The sequence below is a fragment of the Heptranchias perlo genome, chromosome 2 (assembly GCF_035084215.1).
Source record: "Heptranchias perlo isolate sHepPer1 chromosome 2, sHepPer1.hap1, whole genome shotgun sequence".
In the NCBI taxonomy this organism is placed as follows: domain Eukaryota; kingdom Metazoa; phylum Chordata; class Chondrichthyes; order Hexanchiformes; family Hexanchidae; genus Heptranchias; species Heptranchias perlo.
Window position 1 is genome coordinate 146,775,808 of NC_090326.1, and position 25,666 is coordinate 146,801,473.

The following is a 25,666-nucleotide window of genomic DNA, read 5'->3' on the forward strand; positions in this document are numbered from 1 at the left end:
TCCCAACAAGCCTACCCGCAGTGAGCCCCCCTCCCCCCCCCCCAGTGATTGCGGACCCAGACCCCGATTCTCCTTTCCCTCCCCCCACAATGATCGCGGACCCCTGCGATGACTCCCGATCCCGACAGGTCCCCCACCCCGTGACTGACTCCTCTCGTGCCCGCCCATGCCCCCCCCCTCACCCATCCATACAAACAAAAACTTACCTGAAGACTTACCTGAACACGTCCTCTTCCTGACTGGTCTCCCGTCTGACTGAGGCTAGCCGATCAATCAGGCCGGCCAGTCGGACGGCAAACCAAAGCAAAAAAAGGTGTCCTTACGTCAAAATCGTAAGGACGTCCGGAAAACCCGTACTTACAGGTTTCCTGTCGGCAATTTGAACCCCGCTTCCTTCCTGGCTCGGGGTCAAAATCATGTCCCTTGTGTCCAATTCTGAGCACCACACTTTAGGAAGGATGTGAAGGCATTAAAGAGGGTGCAGAAAAGATTTACTAGAATGGTTCCAGGGATGAGGGACTTAAGTTACATGGATAGAATAGAGAACCTGGGGTTGTTCTCCTTAGAGCAGGTATTCAAAATAATGACTGGTTTAGATAAAGTAAATAAAGAGAAACTGTTCCCATTGGCGGAAGGCTCGAGAACCAGAGGACACAGATGTAAGGTGATTGGCAAAAGAACCAAAGACGACATGAGGCAAAGCTTTTTTATGCAGTGAGTAGTTATGATCTGGAATGTGCTGCCTGAAAGGGAGGTGGAAGCAGATTCAATTGTGGCTTTCAAAAAGGAATTGGATAAATACTTGAAGGGAAAAAATTTGCAGGACTACGGAGGAATGGGTCTAACTGGATTGCTGTTACAAAGAGCCTGTACAGGTTCGATGAGCCAAATGGCCGCCTCCTGTGCTGTAACCATTCTATGATTCTATGTTGTGAAATACATTTTTGTTTAATTTATTTTGTTCAAAACTTTATTTTGGACATTTGAAATTCAGGTTAGAGCAAAAGAAATCCTATTGAGTGATTGGATTGGTTCATAACAAAGTGTAAAGGTGAAATGTGTACATGTTTAGATGGGTTTTCCGGTTATAAATGTTTGTTCAGAGTTGCATTATAAATGTTTCAATAGGGAATTTCTGTTGTGAACGGGTTGACATATCTGTCTTTCATTAATAAAGCATGGTACACAAAACAAGGTTTGTGGACTTGGACCAGACAAAATATGTAAGACTTTTAATGTATTAGTCGCTGTCCTGTGGCATTGTACATGGAGGGTGAACACTATATTCTTCAGATGAAGTGGGGTTAGAGGATGGGACATAATTCAAGCAAGCTGCGCAAACGTAATTCGGTTCCGTTTTAAAGTCATAAATTCTGTCATTTTTAAAATTTGTTCTCTGGATGTGGCGATGCTTGCAAGGCCAAACCTGTTGCCCATTCCTCGTTGCTCTGAGATGGTGGCAGCCCATGTGGTGTTAGTGCATCTATAATGGTGTTAGGTTCGGAATTCCAGAATATTGACCCAGAGACAATGAAGGAATGACAGCCATATATGTCCAAGTCAGGAACATAGGTGACTTGGAGGTGATGAGTTTCCAATGACATTGCTGATCTTGTCCTTCTCAGTGGAAGAAGTCTTGAGTTGGGACATGATGTCCAGGTAACCTTGGTGAGTTGTTGTGCGCCACTGATGGAGGGCGTGTATATTGAGTTTAGTGGCAAGGGCGCTGATCAAGTGAACTGCTCTGTCCTGGTTGTTGCAGCTGTACTAATCCAGGGGAATGACGAGTATTCCATCACACTCCTGACTTGAGCCTTGTAGATGGTGGATCGGCTTTGAGAGTTTAGGAACTGAGCCGCTCATTGCAGAGTACCCATCCTCTGGCCTGTTGCATTAGCCACATTATTGATATGACTGGTCCAGTTAAGCTTCTGGTCAAATAGTAACCACCCCCCCTCTCCCTCCCCCCCCCCCCCCCCCCCCCCGAAGATATTGATGTTTCGGGAACTTGATGATGGTGGTGCCACTGTTGAAGGTCAGGAGGAGATGGCTAGGTTTTCTCCTGTTTGAGAAGATCGTTACCTGGTCCTTACTTGGCGGATGTTACCTGCCACATGTTAGCTCAGGCCTTTATGTCGGCTGGCATGTGCTGTTTCACTATCAGAGGAGTTGTGAATGGATATGAACACTGGAATTGGATTATTGAATATGGGAGAATTGGCGATGGAGGTGCCATTGAACTTCAGGGGAGAAATGGCTGAACTTTCTCTTGTTCGAAATGGTTGTTACCTGGCACTTGTCAGTCCAACCTTGAATGTTGGTCCAGGACCTGCTGTAGAATGGTATGAGCTGCTTCATTATTTGAGTGTTTGTGAATGGAGCTGGAGGCTGTGGAATTGTCAGTGAACTGTCCCACTCCTGACCTAATTACTAAGGGGAGATCATTAGTTGAGGATGGTTGGCCTGAGGGCATTGCTGTATGGAGTGATGTCATAGTTTTGTGACGATTGGCCTAGGATAACCAGAGCCATCTTCCTGTGTGTTGGGTATGTCTAGAAGGTTCCCCCCATTGACCTTAGTTTTACTAGGTTCTCTGATATCATGCTCAGTTAAATGCTGCCTCAATGTCGAGGATGTTTATTATCACCTGTCCTTATCAAGACCACTTTAACCATGAACCGTCTTTTTTTTAATGAAACTATGATGAGCTGCGAAATAGAAACATAGAAGTTTATAGCACAGAAGGAAGCCATTTAGCCCAACATATCTATGCCAGCCCTTTTGCTAGAGCAATCCAAAAAAACCCACTGCCCTGCTTTCTTACAATAGCCCTGTATCTTTCTCTACTCAATATATATATCCCTTATTCCTATTCTTTGTTCTTCCTCCCAAAATGTATCACTTCACACTAAACTGTATCTGTCACCTGTCTGCACGTTCTGCTAACTTGTCTGTCATTCTGAAGCCTTTTACAGTCAAGCTGCTTCAGTAAATTTCGCTATCACGTTCTGATGAAAGATCATTGACCTGAAACGTTGACTGTTTCTCTCTCCACAGATGCTGCCTGACCAGCTGAGTGTTTCCAGCGTTTTCTGTTTTTATTTCAGATTTTCAGTATCTGCAGTATTTTGCTTTTGTCCCAGTATTATTACATTGAACTTCGTCATTTTCTAGTCCAGTACCCACATCGTTGACTCCTCGTTGTCTTTTTGTAATTTTACATTGAACCTATGTTGTGGTTGCTATTTTCCAATTCTCACACCAGTTCTTTGTCCCACTTTATTTCCCAGAACTAAATCAAACAATGTTCCTTTCCTTTTATGACTAGAAGCATACTGATCTAGAAATCAGTCTACTTGTATGCAATGTGAGGCAGAATTGTTTGTATGCAAATAAGATTTTCAATTTGGAGTTTCATTTGGGTTTGTGTAGATTTTATACATTTAATTTTGTGTTCTAAATTAGTACATTTCAAGTATTTCACAAAAATATCTGTTTGGCCCAACAGAATGACCTATCCACAATTGTCACATAGCCCCACAGCTCATGGTTAGGTTTGTTGTATTGCAGTAGTAATCATGGAATAAAACCTCCTCTGCTTTTTAATTAGGTGCAGCACAAATATATTATGCTTTGAAACTGTGAACACTGCAATCTAATTAACCTAATGTTATAGTTCACTGGTGGTCAAAATTCCAACCATGTGCGAGTGTGTGTATTTGTGCACTTGAGTTTTACGGGTTGCATTATTTTGTTAATCAGTAAAATAAGACTGTCAAATCTGCACTGTAATTGCTGCAGATCATGTTTATTAATTATGCCTTTAAGTAAAAACATTGGTTGTATTACAAGGCAAGGGTAAATAAATCTCTTCATTGTGAGAGTGAATTACAGTCTTGAACACATAGTTTATAATATGTGCTGTTCACTGCTTTCAGAGTAGTCTCAATTATTAGATGAAACCTTTTAAGTATGCATGTATGAGGTTTGATGCCAGCAGTTTTTGACACATGTTGTATAGGTCTGAATCTAAGTGTATTGGAGGCAAGGATGGACAGCAGTGCTGTGCTCAGAAGATGACACCGCCCTGTATCAGATACCTGGTGCAAATCAAATGTGGATTGTTCAGTACATCTCTGCTACAATTTCACTGCTGTTGCTACTGTAATTGTGTCAAGCCCACCAAGGTGACTTGCCATTGTGGATAGTTGTGAATTTGGTTGGTAGACTCTCTAGGGAAGAACCTGAAGTTTAACGGTGTTATGGTCCAACAGGTAGAATTCTGGTTTGTCTTGAAATTTATGTGTGAGGAAATCACTTTACTGGGCTGTCAGGAGGAGAGGTGAGCATAGCGCTGACACAAAGGATGGAAGGAAAATGTGAGAATGATACTTGAGTTTTTTTGGCAATAAATTGGTATTCCAAACGCAGTCACAAGGATGGCTGTCATGGGGAAATAGCACACGAGTGCGATGAGAGGTACTCTTCTGACATAGGGATTGAAATAGAGTGGAAGAGTCTGTGCCCTGTTTCAAACATCTTCTAGAACCTAGAAATAACTGCTGATATTGTATACAAAAACTTGAAGAAAAATTTTGCCAACGCTAGCATTCCCCACCCTATTCAGAAAAAAACACAAGAAATTGTATGCATTGTTGTGGTCAGATTTGAATTAAATAAGGTAATATTAAAAAAAGTCAATATTGCTGAAATACCTGCAGACACAGTAATGTGCTATTTGCAGCACTGTATTCTGTTGGAGCGAGCGTTGGTTTCAGTTCTTAGTGGGTTCATATTTATGCATCAAGCTCTAGAATTCAAAGAGACCAAAGAGCTGAGGGATTATTCACATCCATGAATAAAGAACATTTGCGAGGAACTGTGAAATATGTTCTTTCGCTTGTACAAAGACTTTCATAATTTGTTCTTATAGCAGTAAGTTGCTGTTGCTGGTGAAGTGTATGCTGTGCCTCCTTTTTACGTTGTAAACATCCTGAAGTTTTCTGCAGAAGTCCAGATTGATGACTGTGTAAGCAACGTGCCAAAAGATTTTATCAGTGTTTCTTCTCATCTTCACAGTTACGTTGGAAACTGTGAGATAGACCTCGAGATCAAGAGGTACTTTTGCAGAGCTGGTGTGAAAAGTATACAGGTAGGTGTTTTATACTCCAGAGCTCTTCAAATAGCTCTCTGGCCGCTTTTGAAATATAGATATAATGGATAGTCTTTGAGGAGAGGTGATTAACTGTTCTGGACTCGCTTTATGTACCTCATTCTTGCGTTAAATTTAAGTATGAATTGTACAACAATGGAATGAAAGAGCAGTCAGTCAGGCTTTAATTCTAGAGTTGGGGGAAAGGGTCAATTGTAGAGTTTTGCTTGATTATCTTTGGGGATCAGAACATTTATGTATTTGTTTCCCTTGGGAGATATTATGGTTAGGGGAGGATCTGTGGTGGGGTAGATTGTGGTCTGTAGAAGGAATGGTCTTGATGGGCTAAATGGGCTTTTTGTTCATATATTCCAGTGTTCTAGTGACTCACTCTGATTCCTTGTGGCCACCCATGAAATTTTGAGATGCCTTATTGCATGGAATTGTAAAATAGAAAGAAAATAACATTTAAGGCGTTGAGGATTAGGCTTTCCACTTTATTTTGCCTATTGTACTATTTCAGAAAAAGCTTAAAAGAAGATGACCTATAGCTTTCTTGTGATTTTGTCACTTGTAAAACTTTCCTCATAAGTGTACTTAGTCCTTTTTGTTGCATTTTCATGTGTATATTTAAACAAAACCTGAATGCCACATCCACGTAGGCCTAATTTCCTGTAAAGAAAAATAAAATCATGCTTCCACCCCCAAATATGAGGATTTGTAAGTGACAACTTTGAATTTTAGGATATTTAGTGTTGTAGCCCTGTGACTTTAATATATAAAATCCTGATGAGAATTTTGGATATCTTTAGTATAGTTCAGCTATTCTCTAATCTGTGAAAGTTGAGGATTCTTTTCTGAAATTATAATCCTTTTATTATATTTGCAGCTTAATGGTATCGTTCGAGTGATCCTGGAGCCCCTGATTGGTGACATGCCACTGGTTGGAGCACTATCCCTCTTCTTTCTCCGCAGGCCTGTGAGTATAACTATCAGCTCCGAGGACTCATTTTGCATTGGAGCTCATGTTTGAAACAGAAATGTTTCCTCCCTATACCAACTACTGTTCCTTACATGTCCTCACATCTGCACAATAGCGTGGTTATTTTATGTGCTTATACGAACATACGAAATTAACAGGCAGGAAAAGACCAGCTGGTCCATCAAGTCTGCTGCACATCATGATGGCCGGACCACCATGGCTAAACACTTCTTCCCACCCCCTCCCAACTCTTCCCCCCCCCCCCCCCCCCCACCCCCCGCAGACATATAATCTCCTGGGAGAGGCAAAAAAACCCAGGGTCAGTAAGGAAAAAATACTCTGGGAAATTCCTCTCCGGCCCCCTCAGGCGATCAAAACCAGTCCAGGAGATCACATGGACCAAGTGTTATCTAAAAAGATACTTAACTTCCAAATGATGCAATCTCTGCCCCAGTCAGGAACCGGTCCAGCTGCCTCTTAAAGGCATACAGAGAGTCAGCACCCACCACACCAGCCGGCAATGCTTTCCAGAGGCTCATAATTCTCTGAGAACAGAAGAACCACCTAACACCCAGTCTATTCCTACTCTTCCATAGTTTAAACTTGTGTCCCTTGATCTCCCTCCCCCCCCCTCCCCCCCAGTCTGATAAACTGGAATAATCTATCAATGGGGACGCTACCCAGGCCTTTAACTATATTATAAACCTCTATCAGGTCACCTCTAAGTCTACACTGCTCTAAAGTAAATAGGACCAAGGTCCTTGAGCCCATCTATGTAGCTAGGAATCATTCTTCCAGCCCGTCTCTGGACCTTTTCCAAGGCCACTATATCACCCACCATGTAGGGGGGGAACAAAACTGGGCACAGTACTCTAGAAGATGTCTGACCAGCGACCATTATAGTGTCAAAATGGTATTTTTGATTTATACTGAAAATTCTATCAATACAACCCAATACCCTGTTAGCTTTAGCTGCAGTTTCTCTATATTGATCATGAACCTTTAATGATCTGTGCACAATAACACCAAGATCTTTTTCTCTCTCAACCTCTTTCAGTATTGTTCCCAGCAAATGACATGCATGGCACTACATTTATCTAAATTAAATGCCATTTGCCATTATAGTAGAAATAGTTTTTGTGGAATGTTTGTTTTTGGTTGAAAAAACACGTCTAATCTTCTAAGATTATGAAGGGGTATGGTAGGGTAGTGAAAGATTGTTTCCACTAGTTGGTGAGACAATAATGATGAGGCACAAAGTTAAGATAATCAAAAAGAATTGAAAGGTAGGTTTAACAATGTTTTTACACAGAGTGGTTATAATTTCAAATTCTGTGCCACAAGTCGTTGTTGAAGCAGAGTCCATATAGAATTATCTAGTTATTTGGAAAAAGGAACATTAAAGCGTTTAGGCAGTTAAATGCTTACACAATCCACAACAGTCCCTTTGATTCTACTTTATTGTAGAAATGCACTTTAATCTGCTATTGTTGCTATAACTGTTTACAGCAATGAATATGTACATCCTTTTAGATCTAATTTAAAACAGAAAATACTAGATTGCTAAAAGAGATTTCAATAATCCGAACAAGGCTACATATTACCTCATACATTTTGAAAGCAAATTTTACATATAATTCATTTTAAAACAAAATGAACCCCTGGATATCTTTTTTTCCCCCAATAAAATATATTTACAATTGGTTTGAACTTCATGGAGCTGGTTTTATTCAGGTTTGGGCCCTGCTTTTTTGCCGACGGTGCCAGTCACTCAGTGCACTCCCTCATGTGATGGTGCATACACTGAAGGATTAATGATACAAGCACAGAACTGAGAACGAATCAGTGATCTGTCTGCAACTGGGTACGTATACTGAACAAAAATATTCAGTGTATGTAAAGACAGATTCTGCAAGTAATGAATTACCATTCAGTTAAATATTTGTCCCAGGTACTGGGTTCAGTCCTCTGACATTCACAAGGTAGATACAGGTCACTAAGTTTATTCAGCCCATTCCCGCTCATCCATTCAGAATTGTTTTTAAAAAAAACTTAACACATTCCCTCCATAATGTCATACAACTGTTTTAGGAATCATAAAAGTTACAACTCAGAAGGATGCCATTTCACCCATTGTGACATTGGTGCTAACTCTTCAAATGGAGCTGCTAATCTATTCTATTTTCCTTGCTCTTCCCCCATTTATATTCTTCCTTTTCAAAATCTTATCTAGTTCCATTTTAATTTATAGTATAGCATCTGTCTCATGAGACACTTGTGGAAAAGAACTCCATGTCCTAATAATACTCCATATGAAGAAGAATTCTCCTAACTTCCCCTTTCGTTCTTATAGAATCATAGAATCTTACAGCATAGAAGGAGCCATTCAGCTCCTCGTGCCTGTGCCGGCTCTTTGAAAGAGCTGCCCAATTTTGTCCCACACCCCAGCTTTGTCCCCATAACCCTGCAAATTAGTCCTCTTTTGAGTACATATCCAATTGCCTTTTGAAAGTTGCTATAGAGTCTGCTTCCGCCACCCTTTCAGGTAGTGCGTTCCAGATTTTAACAACCCTCTGTGTGAAAAAAAATTCTCCTCATTTCCCCTCTAGTTCTTTTGCCAATTATTTTAAATCTATGACCTCTGGTTACTGACCCACTTGCCAGAGGAAACAGTTTCTCCCTACTTGCGCTATCAAAACCTGCCTTAATTTTGAATACCTCTATCAGGTCTCCCCTTAACCATCTCTGTTCGAAGGAGAACAATCCCAGATTCTCCAATCTCTCCACATAACTGAAATCCCTCATCCCTGGTATCATCCTGGTAAACTTCCTCTGTACCCTGTCTAAGACCTTGACATACTTCCTAAAGTGTGGTGCCCAGAATTTACTCAATACTCCAGCTGAGGCCTAACCAGTCATTTGTAACAGTTTAGCATGACTTCATTGTTTTTGTATTCAATGCCTTTGTTTACAAAGCCAAGTATCCCAAACACTTTCTTAACTGCCATATCAATTTGCCCTGCCACGTTCAAATATTTCTTCTGTGATAATCCTGACTCTTATGCCCCCTTGTTAAGTGTTCACCAATTATTAGAAGCTGTCTTTCACTATTTGTCCTTCCAGAACAATGCCTAATGTTGAATGACTCTTTTTGATCCTCCTCCTTTTCGACCTTCTCTGTTCTGATTAAAAAAATGATCAATTAATCTAAGGTTTCCACTTTGTGTCGTACCTGGAAGACCATATTTTGTATAATGTCTGTGACATTAGGCCTTTGCCCATCTTCTCTATTGAGACAAATGGTGACAGTGATCTAACTGCATGGATGAGACTGGCCTTTGGTAATTAGCATGGGTATATGATCAAGCTCAAAAGAGCAATGGCTGTAGGCTGTCAGGCATGCAGAATTTAAATTTTTCAACCCCAACAACCTCAACACCTTTAGGAGAGGTAAAGGAGATGGGAGAAAATACCCAGGAGGAAAAACTGTTCAGTGGAGAGGTTTCAGATCATTTACCAATTACTGACTTTTACCATGCCTAGTAGCAAAGAAGTCCATTGCAGACATTGGTTTACCCTGTAGCTGTGCTGGCAGCATTGTAAAGGCTTGTCATGATTGAAACCTGCTTAACCTCCAGTACCCATCCCAAATTGCCCAACCTGTTCTTGTGCTGACAGGAGTACTTCAATATATAATTAATTAGCCAGAACTGTCCAAGTGCTGAGTTCCCTCACGCAGTCATTCTTTTTGAACCTGGTTTATCAAATGTTGTTAAATGAGTGTGTGCTGTAAATCCGTTTCTGGAATAATTCAATTATGAGCATCACTAATTGAGTACATTTGAAATCAAGTCAGTTGACTTCTTAGAGTTAAAGCATTACTTTCCATGCAGATTACAGTTTTCAATATTTACTACAGTGAAATAAAAATGAGAAGTTATTTAGGAAGGAAATGACAAATTGTGGGCTATCAAGCGATTTTGAAACATCATCAGTTCTGTATCATGTGAAGTGAATGCTTATTTAAGAAGTATAAGCTGATGCAGGGTCCTGACTGTCCCACAAAATTGTGGTAACTTGTGCATCACAATATTTCCACTCCACCCCACCCCACCATGTGATCTCCTGGGAGAGGTGAGAAACCAGATTTAAAAACACGGGCTAATTAGGGTGGGGGGGGAGGGGGAAGAGAGAATCTGGGAAATTCCTCTCTGACCCCCTTAGCCGACGGTAACACCAAGTAAACTTGCTGGTTTTTCTAAGGCCAGTAGCCAGAAAGACCCAGTGAAGAGCCAGCCTTTCCACCCACTCTCCTTGGCGGCGGGTGCCACTGGCGATAACATTGTAGTACAGCAACATATAGTAGCTAGAATCTTGTTTTAATGGAAATTGATGGACATCAAAGCAAATCTTTGTTTTGCTATTTTCCCCCACCCGCCCTTCAGTGCCCATATTTCTTCCCATCTCTCCTGAAGATGTTGAATCTTCCTGAGGTACAGTTGCATAGATGCCAGGAGCAAGCTGGTACATTTTCCCAAATGGCTGTTTGTGTGTGTGTGTGTGTGTGTGTGTGTGTGTGTGTTTGTTCAATGATAGTTGAAAGACAATTCAACCATGGAGGACATTGCAGATGGTCTGGATCCTGTTCCTTGCTCTACACTCCTGGACTTTGTAACAGGGATTATTAAATAGTGATTATGAGTAGGAACATTTGTAAACTCCTTTATTCCTTTTTCAGCTGTGCGTGCTGAGGCAAATTGTTACACTTCTGCTCTTGCTCCGGCTGGGATCAGCTAATTCAGCTCGGAATGGTTGTTAAATTGGGACATTCTGGTCTGTATGGCTTATATACTGGTTATGGAGCATTTACAAATATACGAATAATGACAGATAGCAAAAGACCCTCTGGTCTATCCAGACTGTTCCACACTATTGTGGTAACTTGTGCATCACAATATTTACACTCCACCCCACCCGAAACCATGTGATCTCCTGGGAGAGGCGAAAAACCAGATTTAAAAACACAGGCCAATTGGGCGGGGGTGCGGGGGAGAATCTGGGAAATTCCTCTCTGACTCCCCTTAGGCAATCAAAACTAGTCCAGGTGTTCACTCAGGCCCTGATAACTCTACACAGAGTTTCTGGCTGGGGCGGAGATCACCTTGAACAAAAGGTGATCTCCGCCTTTTGTTTAAGGTGATCTCCGCCCCAGCCAGAAACAGGTCCTGCTCTCGCTTGAAGGAATTCAGTAAATCGGTGTCCACCACATGAGCCAGCAGCCTGTTCGAGTGCCACTATTCTCTGGAACAAGAACCACCTCCTAAAATCTAACCTAGATCTGGTCTTATACAACTTAAAATTGGGACCCCTGGTCCTCCCTAACCTATTTAATTTATTTGAGCACAATCTATTCCCCACATCATCTTATAAACCTCGATCAGATCACCCCTAAGTCTACGCTTCTCTGAAGTGTAGAGTCTCAGCTCTTTTAGCCTACCTTGATAACACAGATGCTTCAAACTGGGAATTAATCAAGTGGCCCTCCTCTGCACCCTTTCTAAAGCCTCAATATCACCCACCATGCGAGGAGACCAAAACTGGACATAGTATTATAACTGAGGCCTGACCAAGGTCGTGTACCAGGACAAAATAGTCTGCTATATCTTATAGTCAATTGTCCGATAAATGCACCCCAACACCCTACTCACTCTAGCTATTGCTTCAGGGCATTGCTCGTGAACCTTTAGAGATCTGTGTACTAGAATTCCCAGATTTCTTACTTTCTTCTTCTGCTTTAATGCTTTTTCCTGAAGGGTGTATGCATGCTCAGCATTCACCCTGCCCACATGCATAACATTGCACTTTTCCAAGTTAAACCTCATTTGCCAGTCACTAGCCCTACTAGGGAATGATATATTTCCTCCAAATAATTATGGGTTGGGTTTGCGAATTGAAAATTTGTAAAGCTTCTCCCCTTACAGTAAAGGTGAATATTTTTAAAGGAGAATTATATTCATGTGAATTGCTACATTTTCTTTAGCATGGAATATGTCTCATTCCTTCCAGTATATTTTGGGTTCTTGCTTCAATGGAACAAGCTGCTTGATGTCAACTGAAATTGCTAATGAGTTTTGATTGAATCACGGGATGTAAATGCTTAGCATCAATTGTGCAAGTCCATGCAAATGTTTCACTTAACTAGAAAAGCCATTTCTGTGCATGTTTGTCCGCAGTCAAGTGTAATTAATTTCAGACTCCCAGATTTAATTTGAGTGTGAACAAGGCCAGTATAGTAATCACTATGACTGGTCTGGTTCCATTAAGTTTAATTTAGTTAAGTAAAGACGCAGTGATTGCTGTGGGCAGTACTGCACTAATAGTTAAAATACCGTGGGCAATTTTGGGTTATAGTACTAGCTTTAGACTGCGAAAGAGCAAGCAGCAAGGAAAACTAAAGAAAATCTTAAGCACGTTACTGGAGCCTCAGTTGCTTATTAGATAAATGGTTACACGGTAGAATGAGACGCAGCGTTGACTGAAAATGAAATGGCTTTAAATGGATTGCTTGTCACTGACTTAGAATTTTCAATAACAAGAAAGCCAGCTTAAAACTCTTAAAGATAAAAGTATTCACTCTTACTTGACATTTTGGTATGGTTAAGTTGCTGGGAAATTGTAGCTTGGAATATGGTTAAAGGAGTTAAAGGAATTCTGAGAGTAGTATTCACTGCAGGATCTGTCTTCAAGATGGCAACTAACACATCTTGTGCACTTTTAGTGAAAATTTTACAATTTTCCAAATATATTGGCCCAGGTCAAAATAACTGAGGCTAATGGCACTCACTGTTATTTATGTGCAAATGGTTCAGCAACTTCAGGCGAGGGGCAGATGCACAGTTAAACTCAAATATCCAAAAGTTGCTGTCCAAGTTGTGCTGCTCCGCCGTTAGTTTCATGATAACGGCATCTCACCAACTGCCTCACCATTAAAATGCATTGAACGGCGTGAAGTTGCTGTATTTGCGTGATAGACATGAACTAAACTCACCACAGAAAGTTAAGTCTTGTCTATTCCAGTCCAGTCTAAGTACCCTTTTAACAATATAAGTGTTAATTACTGTCAATGAAAATTAACTATTACAAGTGTGGAGTCTCTCACCTTCAGGTTTTAATTGTTGATTTTAAAAATGTAAAATTTAAAATTATATATTTAACTTTTCCTTTGTCTCTTTTTTTTTCTCTCAATCCAATCTTTCTTTCTCTCCCATTATTTCTCTCTCTGTACCTGATTTGACATTGAATTCATCCACTCTAATTGATACTTCCTTCTCAGTCATTGTGCTGTTAATTTCACAATCCTTCAATCTGATTGGTTAAGGAGGTACACAGTTGGTTGCCCTGTTCACTCAGGTCCCAGATGCCCTGTTTCGCTCACTACAACGTTATCAACTCGCTCTTTCAGTAACTTGCCACGCAAGAAAACTTAAAAACCTAAACGGGCAAGGGCCAGTGTAACTAATGGCAAGATGCGTTTAGATGCCCTGCCACAACAAAATCTTGGCCAATAAATCTAACAACTGAAGATAAAGGTTTGTGCATTTTTATGATTTGCCTTTCACACCACCTCTGTATGTCTGTTTTCACCCTCTAGTAATTTGTGACAATGTATAATGAATCTGCAAATTCTTAATCCCAAATATAGATTTGTGTATAATTATAAATGATTAGTATTTTTAATGGATGTGCCCAGGTATCTTTACTAAGAGGAGGCTACTATCTCTTAATAATGAAGAGAGATAATACCTGGTATATCCATGGCCTCCCTCATAAGCCTCTTGTACCAACTTCATTGGGCAGTACTTGAACCATATCTCTGACTCCCCCCCGAGTGTCATCTTCGAGCATCCAGAGTCTGGTGCCAAGTTGTGCAGTTTCCTTTACATATATTGTACTCTACAGATACGGGTCCATGCTGGTGTTTTTGCTCCACACGAGCCTCCACCCTCCCTATTTCATCTAACCCAAGCAGCATTTCCTTCTATTTCTTTCTCCCTCACGTGTTTATCTAGCTTCTCCCTAAATGCATTTATGCTAATCGCCTCAAATACTCCTTGTGCTAGCGAGTTCCATATTCTAACCACTCTCTGGGAAAAGAAGTTTCTCCTGAATTCCCTATTGGATTTATTAGTGACTATCTTATATTTATGGTCCCTAGTTCTGGTCTCCCCCGCAAGTAGAAACATCTTTTCTACGTCTACCTATCAAACCCTTTCATAATCTTAAAGACATCTATCAGGTCAACCCTCAGTCATTTTTCTAGAGAAAAGAGCCCCAGATTGCTCAATCTTTCCTGATAGGGATAGCCTCTCAGTTCTGGTATCATCCTAGTAAATCTTTTTTGTATCTTCTCCAGTGCCTCTATATCCTTTTTATAATATGGAGCCCAGGTGGTCAGGAGCAGTGTTGGCCCCTTAAAAACTGAAAGTGGGGATATTGTCATTGACAATGGGGAAATGGCAGACATATTGAATAATTACTTTGCGTCAGTATTTACAGTAGAAAAAGAAGATTGCATGCTGGAAATCCCAAGAAAACTAATATTGAATCGGGGACAGGGACTCTTAACATAAGTAAAACAACAGTAATGAAGAAAATAGTAGCACTAAAGAGTGACAAATCCCCAGGACCAGATGGTTTCCATCCCAGGGTTTTAAAGGAAGTAGGTGAGCAGATTGCAGATGCCCTAACTATAATCTTTCAAAGTTCTCTAGATTTAGGAACAGTCCCTCTAGATTGGAAAATTGCACATGTCACTCTGCTTTTTAAGAAAGGAGAGAGAGGGAAACCAGGGAATTATAGACCAGTTAGCCTAACATCTGTTGTGGGGAAAATGCTGGAGTCTATAATTAAGGATCGGGTGACTGAACACCTCGAGAATTTTCAGTTAATCAGAGAGAGCCAGCATGGATTTGTGAAAGGTAGGTCGTGCCTGACAAACCTGATTGAATTTTTTGAAGAGGTGACTAAAGTAGTGGACAGGGGAATGTCAATGGATATTATTTATATGGACTTCCAGAAGGCAATTGATACTAGCTCAATTGCTAATTTTAAATCTGAGAGAGATCGCTTTTTGGCAACCAAAGGTATTAAGGGATATGGGCCGAAGGCAGGTATATGGAGTTAGATCACAGAGCAGCCATGATCTTATTAAATGGCGGAGCAGGCACGAGGGTCTGAATGGCCTACTCCTGTTCCTGTGTCCCTGTGTGCACAGTACTCCAAGTGTGGTCTACCAAGGTTCTATACAAGCTTAACATAACGGGCCCGATTTTAGCATCAGGTTTCGGGTGCGTTCTTGGCGGGGGGGCCTCGAAAATCCCGATCTCCAGGTGCGTGACCGGATTGCGCCGCGATCCCGGCCACTTCCGGGTTCCGCGCTGAGGTGTGGGGCTGCATGCGCAGCCCCTGCTGGTGGGAATCCTGCAGGCAATTAAAGCCAGCGGGATGCCACTTGAGTGTATTTACTTTGCTTGTTCAGGTCATTAAATGACCTGATTCAGCTGTCTTATTAGGAAGTGTGGGATTTTACCTTCAACTCAGACTGTTTCACATACTGGGGGAAACAGTCTCACTCCAAATGGACGTGTTGCAGCCAGCAGCCTGTGGCAGCTACCAAGGTGCACTACACAGCGGGGGGGAGACCCCTCACCAACGCAGGAGGCCACTCCGTCACATAGGGCAACGCCTGCCCTCCACCACCCCCCTCCAAGCCAGAAGAAACACCGACGTGGAACCGCAGCCCCAGTGCGAGGAAACACCTACCTACCGTGCACAACCCCTCAGACCAACACCTGCCAGATGGGGGCCGCTTCGACATCCTCGGAGGACGAACAGCATCACCAGCCCCAGCAGCCCACGCCGTCCGCCTCATCGACGTGGAGCCCCCCAACACGGTGCTGCGGCACACCCACCTGCACAGCAGGAGGGAGGGCAACCGCAGAGAGCTGCGTCGCAGGAGGCACTACCCTCCGCACAGGGTCCACAGACCGAGGCTCAGCTTCATGGACCTCTCCGAGGAGCAGTGCATACGGAGGCTCAGAGTCAATCGCCAGGTAGTCGCCGACATCTGCAGCCTCCTTAATGACGAGCTGCTCCCGGATGGACCAAGCAGCATCTTCCTACCCGTTGCCGTCAAAGTCACCACTGCCCTCAACTTCTTCGCATCTGGATCCTTCCAGGGTGCCACCAGGGACATCACCGGGGTCTGCCAGTCGTCTGCACACAAGTGCATAAGGCAGGTCACCGATGGTTTGTTCCACAGGGCCTCGCACTACATCAACTTCGCCATGGACGAGCGCAGCCAGATGGAGAGGGCGGTTGGATTCCATGCCATGGCTGGCTTCCCACGGGTGCAGGGTGTAATCGACTGCACCCACATCGCAATACGGGCACCTCCGCATGAGCCAGGGCTGTTCATCAACAGGAAGGGGTATCACTTCATGAACGCCCAGCTCATCTGTGACCACCGCCAGAGATTCCTACACGTGTGCGCTAGATACCCCGGCAGCTGCCACGATGCCTTCGTCCTCAGGGAGTCCACCGTCCCGCCCCTCTTCCACGCACCCAACACCGGCAACGGCTGGCTCCTCGGCGACAAGGGGTATCCCCTGCACACGTTGCTCACGACACCTCTGAGGAACCCCATCACCGAGCCGCAGCGTCGATACAATGACAGCCACATTGCTATCAGGTCTACAATTGAGCAGAATCATAGTTGTCTGCTGTGCCCTGCACAACATGGCCCAACAGAGAGGGGTGCCGCTGGAGGAGGCCCCATCCACACCCGCCACCCACATTGAGGACGAGGTGGAGGTGGAGGTGGAGGTGGAGGTGGAGGTGGAGGTGGAGGTGGAGGTGGAGGAGGCCGTGGCCGTGGCCGCGCGTGAGGATGACGTACGACCCATGCGCCGAGCCGGGATGCACGCCAGGCCAGGGAGGCACTCATACGTCAACGGTTCTCCTAGAGTCAGACAGTCTGAGGCGTTCACATCTCATCACCTGCACATACGAGGGGCCATACCAGCCCCCGCCACAGAAGAGTGTCACCAGTACCCCTGCACCCACGGTAGTGTGCCCAATGGGCGGCAGCAGGTGTTCGTCGTCATGATGGGCCGCACGGAACGCACCTATTGCACAAGCCGCAGAAGAATGGACGAGAGGTGGCAGGAGTGGTGAGAACGATTGTGTTTAATATGTACATGGTGAACGACTATAAACAAAAAGTGTATAAATGAACAGACACCCTGGTGCATTCCCTTTGTGCTTATAACGCCCTTGGCTTTCGTTTACGGGAACCCCTACGTGGTGCTACCCCTGTGGCTCCAGCAGAGGTAGTGGCAGGTTGCTCCTGTTCTTGCCCTGACCGGGTAGATGCTTTGGGCCGACGGCCCCTAGGTTTCGGTGCCCATGAGGGCACCTCCACAGACTGCTCCTCCTGCACCTGTGCAGGGGCAGACTCGGCCACCTGGAGAGAAGGCACCATTGCGGGTACTGGTTGAGAGGGGGGCAACGGGTGGGACGTGGGGGCACCTTGAGTAGCGTCCCCACTTCCATGTCCCCGTTCACCATCATCCCTCTCGTGGCCTCGGCCCACATCACCCCTTCCACCCTACTGGACGACAGTTTGGATGGCGTGTGTGAGGCCTTGCAAGGCCACTCCTAGTGTATCCGTCAACCTGTTTATGGCGGCGGAATGTTGCTCAGCCTGAATCCGTACAGCCGTTGTCAGGGCCTGCATGGACTCGATGTTCAGCTGTGCGTGACGCTCAAGGGAGGCCAGCCTGTCCTCCACCGCAAACGCTCCCGCACCTACCCGCGACACTGTCGCCGATACCCTCCTGTACCTGCGCCACCAATGCCCGCATGCAGGAGTTGGACTCCTCCATCGCCTGCGCAATTGTGGACAATGCGCGCGGCACCTCTCCCAGTACCTCGGCAATGTGCTGGTGCCCCTCGACGACTCTCCTTTTGACTGGTGGCCCCCTGGGTTCAGCATCTGGGTCCGGCTGAGCAGAGCCTGGAGATGAGTGCTCCCACCGACGCGGACCCTCCGCGGCTGCCCCTGCCACCAGGGTCTGCTCATGCTCACTCGTGCGCGGTGAATCACCATGTGCAACCCCAACTAGTTGGCGAGGGGGACCCACCGAGGTGCCTGTCTCTGCGCTGGTGGATGGTTGGCTCATATGTGACGATGCACCCTCAGAGACCGGCATGTCCTCTGAGGAATCGCCCTCCTCACACACAGCGCTCGCAGACGGCCCTGCAAGAGAACAGAGGGCACTATGAGGCATGTGCACAAACGTTGCGGTGCGCCAGATGCCAGGTGATGATACGGTCATTCACGATCATGAGTGTTGAGTGTCAGCTTTCCCTTACCGGCCGTTTCTGCAGCGCCAGACTCGCCATCCGCCACGGAGAGGCAATGTTGCGTTCCGCTGATGTCGAGCGCCTCCACCTCTGCATCCGTAAGTTCCAGCACGTGCGGCGGGCCCTTTCTCGGTCATTCTTGCATCTCTTCTACTGTCAAGGCAAAACACAGATGCGTGAGTGAGTGCAGATTGCATAGTGAGACGCCTCAAGCATCGGTGTGGGTGGGTTGAGCGTGGGGCAGATGGATGGGAGGATGCGTGTGCCACATGCCCATCCCATTGCAGGGGATTGGGGTGTGTGGTAGTGTTCGAGTGGGGACAGGAACGGTGGGTACTTGCGGGCACGGCGAGGATGGTGAGTGAGTGGCTGTGAGGATTGCTGCGGGAGCGCTGTGGTGGCTGTGCAGGAGGGGTTGTGATGTGTTTGGCGTGATGGTGGGGACGGGTTGTGGGAGGGTGCGTTAGTGTACTCACTTTGCCGGACCTAGTGAGGTCATTGAATCGCTTTCGGCACTGCTCCCATGTCCTGGTGGTGTTGGCCCTGCTGCTGACCGCCGCCGCCACCTCTGCCCATGCCTTCCTGGTGACGGAGCCAGGGCGCTTGCGTCCGTCCGTCGGGAACAGCGAGTCCCTCCTCCTCCTCACACCCTCCAGAAGCAGCTGCAGCGTGAAGTCGGAGGACCGTGGCGCAGCCTTGCCCCTGGTGTGCGCCATGCTGTGATGCCTCTTGCTTGAAGCAGGAGGGGCTTTGGGGGACTGCCCCTTTAAGTGGAGCTCCTCCATCGCGATAACGTTACTGCGCATGCGCAGGCCGCCGGCACGCAGCTGGGGAGCGGAGAACCCGTAACCACGGCTTAATGGGATCAATTATCCCGCGATCGCGCAGGGGGCGCACTCATTTAGCCGTCCGCGTTTTCCACGCTCCCGAAGGACCACCCGCTGGGAACCCGCAGGCCTGCTAAAATCGGGCCCGACTTCTCTGTTTTTCAATTCCATCCCTCTAGAAATGAACCCCAGTACTTGGTTTGCTTTTTTTATGGCCTTATTAACCTGCGTCGCTACTTTTAGTGATTTGTGTATCTGAACCCCTAGATCCCTCTTCTCTACAACATTTGGACTCTTATTATCCAAACAGTATGTGGTCCCCTTATTCTTCCTACCAAAATGTAATACATCACGCTTACCTATATTGAAATTCATTTGCCAATTACACGCCCATTCTGCAAATTTATTAATGTCTTCCTGCATTTTAGAACATAAGAATATAAGAAATAGGAGCAGGAGTAGGCCAATCGGCCCCTCGAGCCTGCTCCGCCATTCAATAATATCATGGCTGACCTGATCCTAACCTCAAATCTAAAGAACACAAGAAGTAGGAACAGGACCCGGCCACTCAGCCCCTGGGCCTGCTCCGCCACCCACAGGGCCGTGACCGATCCGAACTCAGCTTCATGTCCAATTTCCTGCCCGCTCCCCGTAACCCCTAATTCCCTTTACTTCTAGAAAACTGTCTATTTCTGTTTTAAATTTATTTAATGATGTAGCTTCCTGGGGCAGCAAATTCCACAGACCTACTACCCTCTGAGTGAAGAAGTTTCTCCTCATCTCAGTTTTGAAAGAGCAGCCCCTTATTCTAAGATTATGCCCCCTAGTTCTAGTTTCACCCATCCTTGGGAACATCCTTACCGCATCCACCCGATCAAGCCCCTTCACAATCTTATATGTTTCAATAAGATCGCCTCTCATTCTTCTGAACTCCAATGAGTAGAGTCCCAATCTACTCAACCTCTCCTCATATGTCCACCCCCTCATCCCCAGGATTAGCCGAGTGAACCTTCTTTGTACTGCCTCGAGAGCAAGTATGTCTTTTCTTAAGTATGGAGACCAAAACTGTATGCAGTATTCCAGGTGCGGTCTCACCAAAATCTTATATAACTGCAGCAATACCTCCCTGTTTTTATATTCTATCCCCCAGCAATAAAAGCCAACATTCCGTTGGCCGCCTTGATCACCTGCTACTAACTTTTTGATTTTCTTGCACTAGGACCCCCAGATCCCTTTGTACTGCAGTACTTTCCAGTTTCTCGCCATTAAGATAATAACTTGCTCTCTGATTTTTCCTGCCAAAGTGCATGACCTCACATTTTCCAATATTGTATTGCATCTGCCAACTCTCCGCCCACTCACCCAGCCTGTCTATATCCTCTTGTATGTTTTTTATGTCCTCCTCACTCTCTACTTTCCCTCCCATCTTTGTATCATCTGCAAACTTTGATATGTTACACTTGGTCCCCTCCTCCAAATTGTTAATATAGATTGTAAAGAGTTGGGGACCCAGCACCGACCCCTGTGGAACACCACTGGCTACACGTTGCCAGTCCGAGAATGTACCATTTATCCCAACTCTCTGCCTCCTGTTAGATAACCAATTCTCCACCAATGCCAGAATATTACCCCCAATCCAGTGATTCTTTATCTTGACCAATAATCTTTTATGTGGCACCTTGTCGAATGCCTTCTGGAAGTCTAAATACACTATGTCCACTGGTTCCCCTTTATCCACCCTGTACATTATGTCCTCAAAGAACTCAAGTAAATTTGTCAGACATGACTTCCCCTTCATAAAGCCATGCTGACTTTGTCCAATTAAATTATGTTTATCTAAATGTTCCGTTACTGTCTCCTTAATAATAGACTCCAAAATTTTACCCACCACAGATGTTAGGCTAACTGTCGTAGTCCTCCTTGGTATTAACTGTACACCCCCCCCCCCCCCCCCATTTGGTGGTCTGTAAATTTTGAGATTGTACTTCTGATTCCCGAGTTCAAATCGTTTATGTAAATGGTGAACAACAGTGGTCCCAGCACCGATCCTTGTGGAACACCACTTCCCAGTCTGAATAACTACCTTTAACCTCTACTCTCTGTTTTCTGTTTTGTAGGCAGCTTACTATCCATTCTGCTACTTGTCCCCTGACTCCACATGCTCTGACGTTAGTCATGAGTCCACTAAGCGGTACCTTATCAAAAGTCTTTTCAAAATCCAAATATATTACATTTACTGCATTACCCTTGTCCACCCCTTTCTGTTACTTCTTCAAAGAATTCCCTTTTGAAATCCATGCTGACTTTTTTTTATTATATTTTCGGTTTCTATATGTTTTTCTATTACCTCTTTAAGGATTCCATTATCTTTTTCTTTAGTTTCAATTTTGCTCTTATTTCTTTATCCATCTATGTTGTATCATTACTGGCTAATTTGTTCCTGCTTTTTAGTGGGATATATTTCTCCTGGACTCTATTAATCACTGTTTAAATGTTTCCCACTGCTGTTCTATTCCTTTGTTTATCAGTAAATTTGACTCATCATCTTGCGGCTCTCACATTTTATGTCTCTCCTGCCCTTTTAGTGCGCTGATTTTATGTTCTGCAGTTGATCCTGTGACCTAATCTGAACATGAGTCAGCAGGGTCCGAGAACTGCCTTTCCCTGATTAGGAGTTGGGAGACAGTGAGTCTCCTTCGCATAAGTATCACTCCAAAAAAGGTCAAGTCCTATTAAATGTTCTTTCGGAATGCTTTTTAGGCTTGGATTTATTTTTATGGAATTGGCTGACGCGGTCATGTACAAAAAGCATAAATGTACTCAATCTGTTATGAGAGGTTTGGTGTACATACTGCATGAAACTGTTCTTAAAAATGGGAGCATTCATCCAAATAAACCTGGAATAAACAAAAAAAAACCTTTTGCCTGGATTTTATGTTGTATGTAACAATGAGTCTGTTCTTTGTCTGACACGTACTTACCCGTGATCCCTTTCTTTTTGTAATGCCTTTTGTATATTTAGAACACCCTCACTTCGAGTTGCATTTAAAGAGCAATGCTGTTGATGCACTGTACAGATGGTTTCACTGTTTATATGGATATTATATGAAGTATAGTTGAGTAGTTATGATCTGGAATGCGCTGCCTGAAAGGATGGTGGAAGCAGATTCAGTCGTGGCTTTCAAAAAGGAGTTGGATTAAATACTTGAAGGGAAAAAATTTGCAGGGGTACAGGGGAATGGGACTAACTGGATTGCTCTTACAAAGAGCCGGCACGGGCTCGATAGGCCGAATGGCCGCCTCCTGTGCTGTAACCATTCTATGATTCTTTGTAATATAATAAATTTGGTGCTTTGTGCATTCCATTGAAAATTCCTATGTCCACATTTTTCTGTGATTTACCTTTTACACCTGTAGGTAGTACTTCGATAGAGCTATCACACTTAATATCACGTAACACCCACTGTTTTAGTGAATATCTCCACCAATCACTCAAAATCTTTTCTGAAAAAGTATTTATTTGCCATATTTTTTCCTCTAACTGAAATTTCTAACATCCAAAATCTAGGTTTGTACAAAATTTTAAAAATTCATAAACATTACGCAGTTTGCAATAACAATGGCCCAGAAATTGCTGGAAAAATAATGGCGAGTTTAATGCGGACGCTTTATTCTGTGTAAATCGTATCACAATTTGTGGCAAGGAAGAGATGCAGCGTGAGTTGTGAATCGCCACAGATCGCTGGACGATTTGCGCCGCTCCACCATTAGCCTTGCGAAAACGGGAACTTGCCATCAACCTCCCCGTGAGTTTCAAGAAGTTGCTACATTTGTGCCGTAAGTACAAATTAAACTCGCCGCAGAAAGTTAGGGCTGGCACTTAACCGCATAAGGACCCATTTAATAACAAGAATTATATTCCTCCAATGTCGCTCCACCTCTCCGGCCCAGAAAGGGAACAGTTGAAACCGTGAATCTCATTCCTGCAGGTAGTAAATTATTCTTAGGGATTTTTAAAATTGTTAATTTTAAAATGTTTTTCTTACTTTTCCTTTGTCTCTTTCTCCCTCTCTCAATCCAATCTTTCTTTCCCTCTCTTTTTAGTTCTTCTTTTGTACCTAATTTGACTCTAGTTCACCCTATTTCCTTCTCCATCGTTCCTCTGTTTCTTTCTCTTTCCTTAAATCTCATTGGTTAGGGAGATAGACTGTTGGTCTTGTCGTTCACCAAGGTCCCAGATGCCCTGTTGACCTCGTTATCAGCTTGCACTTCCAGCAATTTGCGGTGCAAAAATTTTTCCAGCTGAGGGACGAGGGGAAAAGTCTAACCAGTGAGGCAAGCTCCAGCAAATTCTGGGCCATTATTAAATTTATTAATAATTCTTTAGTCTCTTTCAGTGCCTTCAGACCAGGCTTTGGTTTAATATCTAATTCACAAGAGGTCATCTCGGACAAAGCAACACCCACTGGTTACTGCACTGATTGTAAATTCAGATTATGTGCTCAAGAAGTGGGTCTTAAACCCACAGCCTTCTGACTCAAAGGCAAGAATGTTACCACTGAGCTCATTATGTTACTGGTGAATGTAGAACTTGTACCAGGTCTGACTTGGTACCTTTTAAATCTTGATTAGCCGTGAGGGCATACGTTCTGGATTGATTAGGATTTCCATTGTGTTTAATTGGAGTGAATGCTAACTGTGTATTTCAATTCTGTGCTTGAGCTAGGTTGGTTATTAGGTCTGGAAATGTGTTTATCCTGTCTCCAATAGATTCACTGTCACTACTTGATCATTCTGACCTGTCCGGGTCCCAGTTTTTATATTTCACCACAGTTAGAAAGGTGGAGATGCGGTGTTTTTGCTGAGATGCAATCGAGCTCACGTTAGAACTATGTCAGGGGTGCTTTGCTTTTCTGCTGACTGACACCATTCCTCACCTGGGAACTTCATTACTCTGGGTGCAGACCAGAAAATTCTCAACCTGAGGATAGTCAAATAGCTGTTTAGTTTTACATTGCTGCATTAGGATGATTTGAATGTCCTTCCAGAAGTGCCTTGGGACATCTTTCTACATTAAAGGCGCTAAATAAATCAAGTTGTTGAATAGCATTAATCAGTGATGTGTCATTTCTAATCCAAAGTGAAAATTAACATCCACATCGACATGGAGTGGTTTTATTTTTAGTATATAGTGCTGAGGGATAGTAGTTGGACTATCTAATGCATTTCAACCTCTGATATAATGCACATTAAGCAAAAACCATAATTTATGCCTCCTTTTATATTGGAGAGCCGGCATAAAGAGACTCCTTTATAAATGCACTTTGGATTTCAGCGGCCACATTATAAAAGAGTCTACTGTATATGTCTTAATTATTCATATACTGACTTTGGTAGTGCACAAAATACAGGGACACCTTCATAATTGATGGCTCATAATATTGTAAAAGCAACATTAGTTTCTATAAATGGGCTGGATAAAGAAACTGAATCAGTCATCCCCATTAAGTAACATGATGGCACTAAATCGTACTGTTTCATGCTGCTTTTGCAGGGCCTCAGAGCTGTCTGGTGGCAGATTGCCACAGGTGCTGCAAAAAGGTTTGATTGCTGAGTCATGGGAAAGGAGAGAGAATACTTTTAATTTGTCAGTGTTGTATTGCTGGCTCTTAAGCTAGATTTTTCTTAAACTAATTGGGTGTCATGGTTAGTTTAACAAGGGTCTTTGTGAAGGTACTGAAATGAAAAAAAATAACTGGGTTTTGTTGATTTGCAGAGCAGAAATAAAAACAATTGTTAATGTACACAGAATAGTTGGACCTTGGTGTGCTAGCAGAGATGAAATGTGGATTAACCGGTTAACCAGAGGACAGAAATGTTTTTCAGTTGAAGGGCCTCAGTGAGGTGTTTCACATTTTTCGGATTTATTTTTTGAAGAATTTGTAAATTTGCTGTGTTCTGGTTTGAAGCATTGAACAGTCAAATGTATTAAATATTTTTGATGTGGAGATGCCGGTGATGGACTGGGGTTGACAATTGTAAACAATTTTACAACACCAAGTTATAGTCCAACAAATTTATTTTTAATTCCACAAGCTTTCGGAGGCTTCCTCCTTCGTCAGGTGAACGGTATACCGTTCACCTGACGAAGGAGGAAGCCTCCGAAAGCTTGTGGAATTAAAAACAAATTTGTTGGACTATAACTTGGTGTTGTAAAATTGTTTACAATTATAAATATTTTTGAGCACTGATTCTCTAATGGAGCAATTGTTGAATTTT

General features: G+C 43.8%; 1 protein-coding gene across 3 annotated transcripts in view; it reads left to right on the forward strand.

The window, feature by feature from the left end:
- The window catches only part of LOC137344837 (extended synaptotagmin-2-like), a 191,333-nt gene that overhangs the window by 90,956 nt on the left and 74,711 nt on the right, over positions 1 to 25,666 (forward strand). For all 3 annotated transcript variants that reach the window (XM_068008032.1, XM_068008038.1, XM_068008047.1), the window contains exons 5-6: positions 5,080 to 5,152; positions 6,042 to 6,131. In XM_068008032.1, coding sequence (XP_067864133.1) covers positions 5,080 to 5,152; positions 6,042 to 6,131 — 163 coding nt within the window. The remainder of the gene's footprint in view (positions 1 to 5,079; positions 5,153 to 6,041; positions 6,132 to 25,666) is intronic.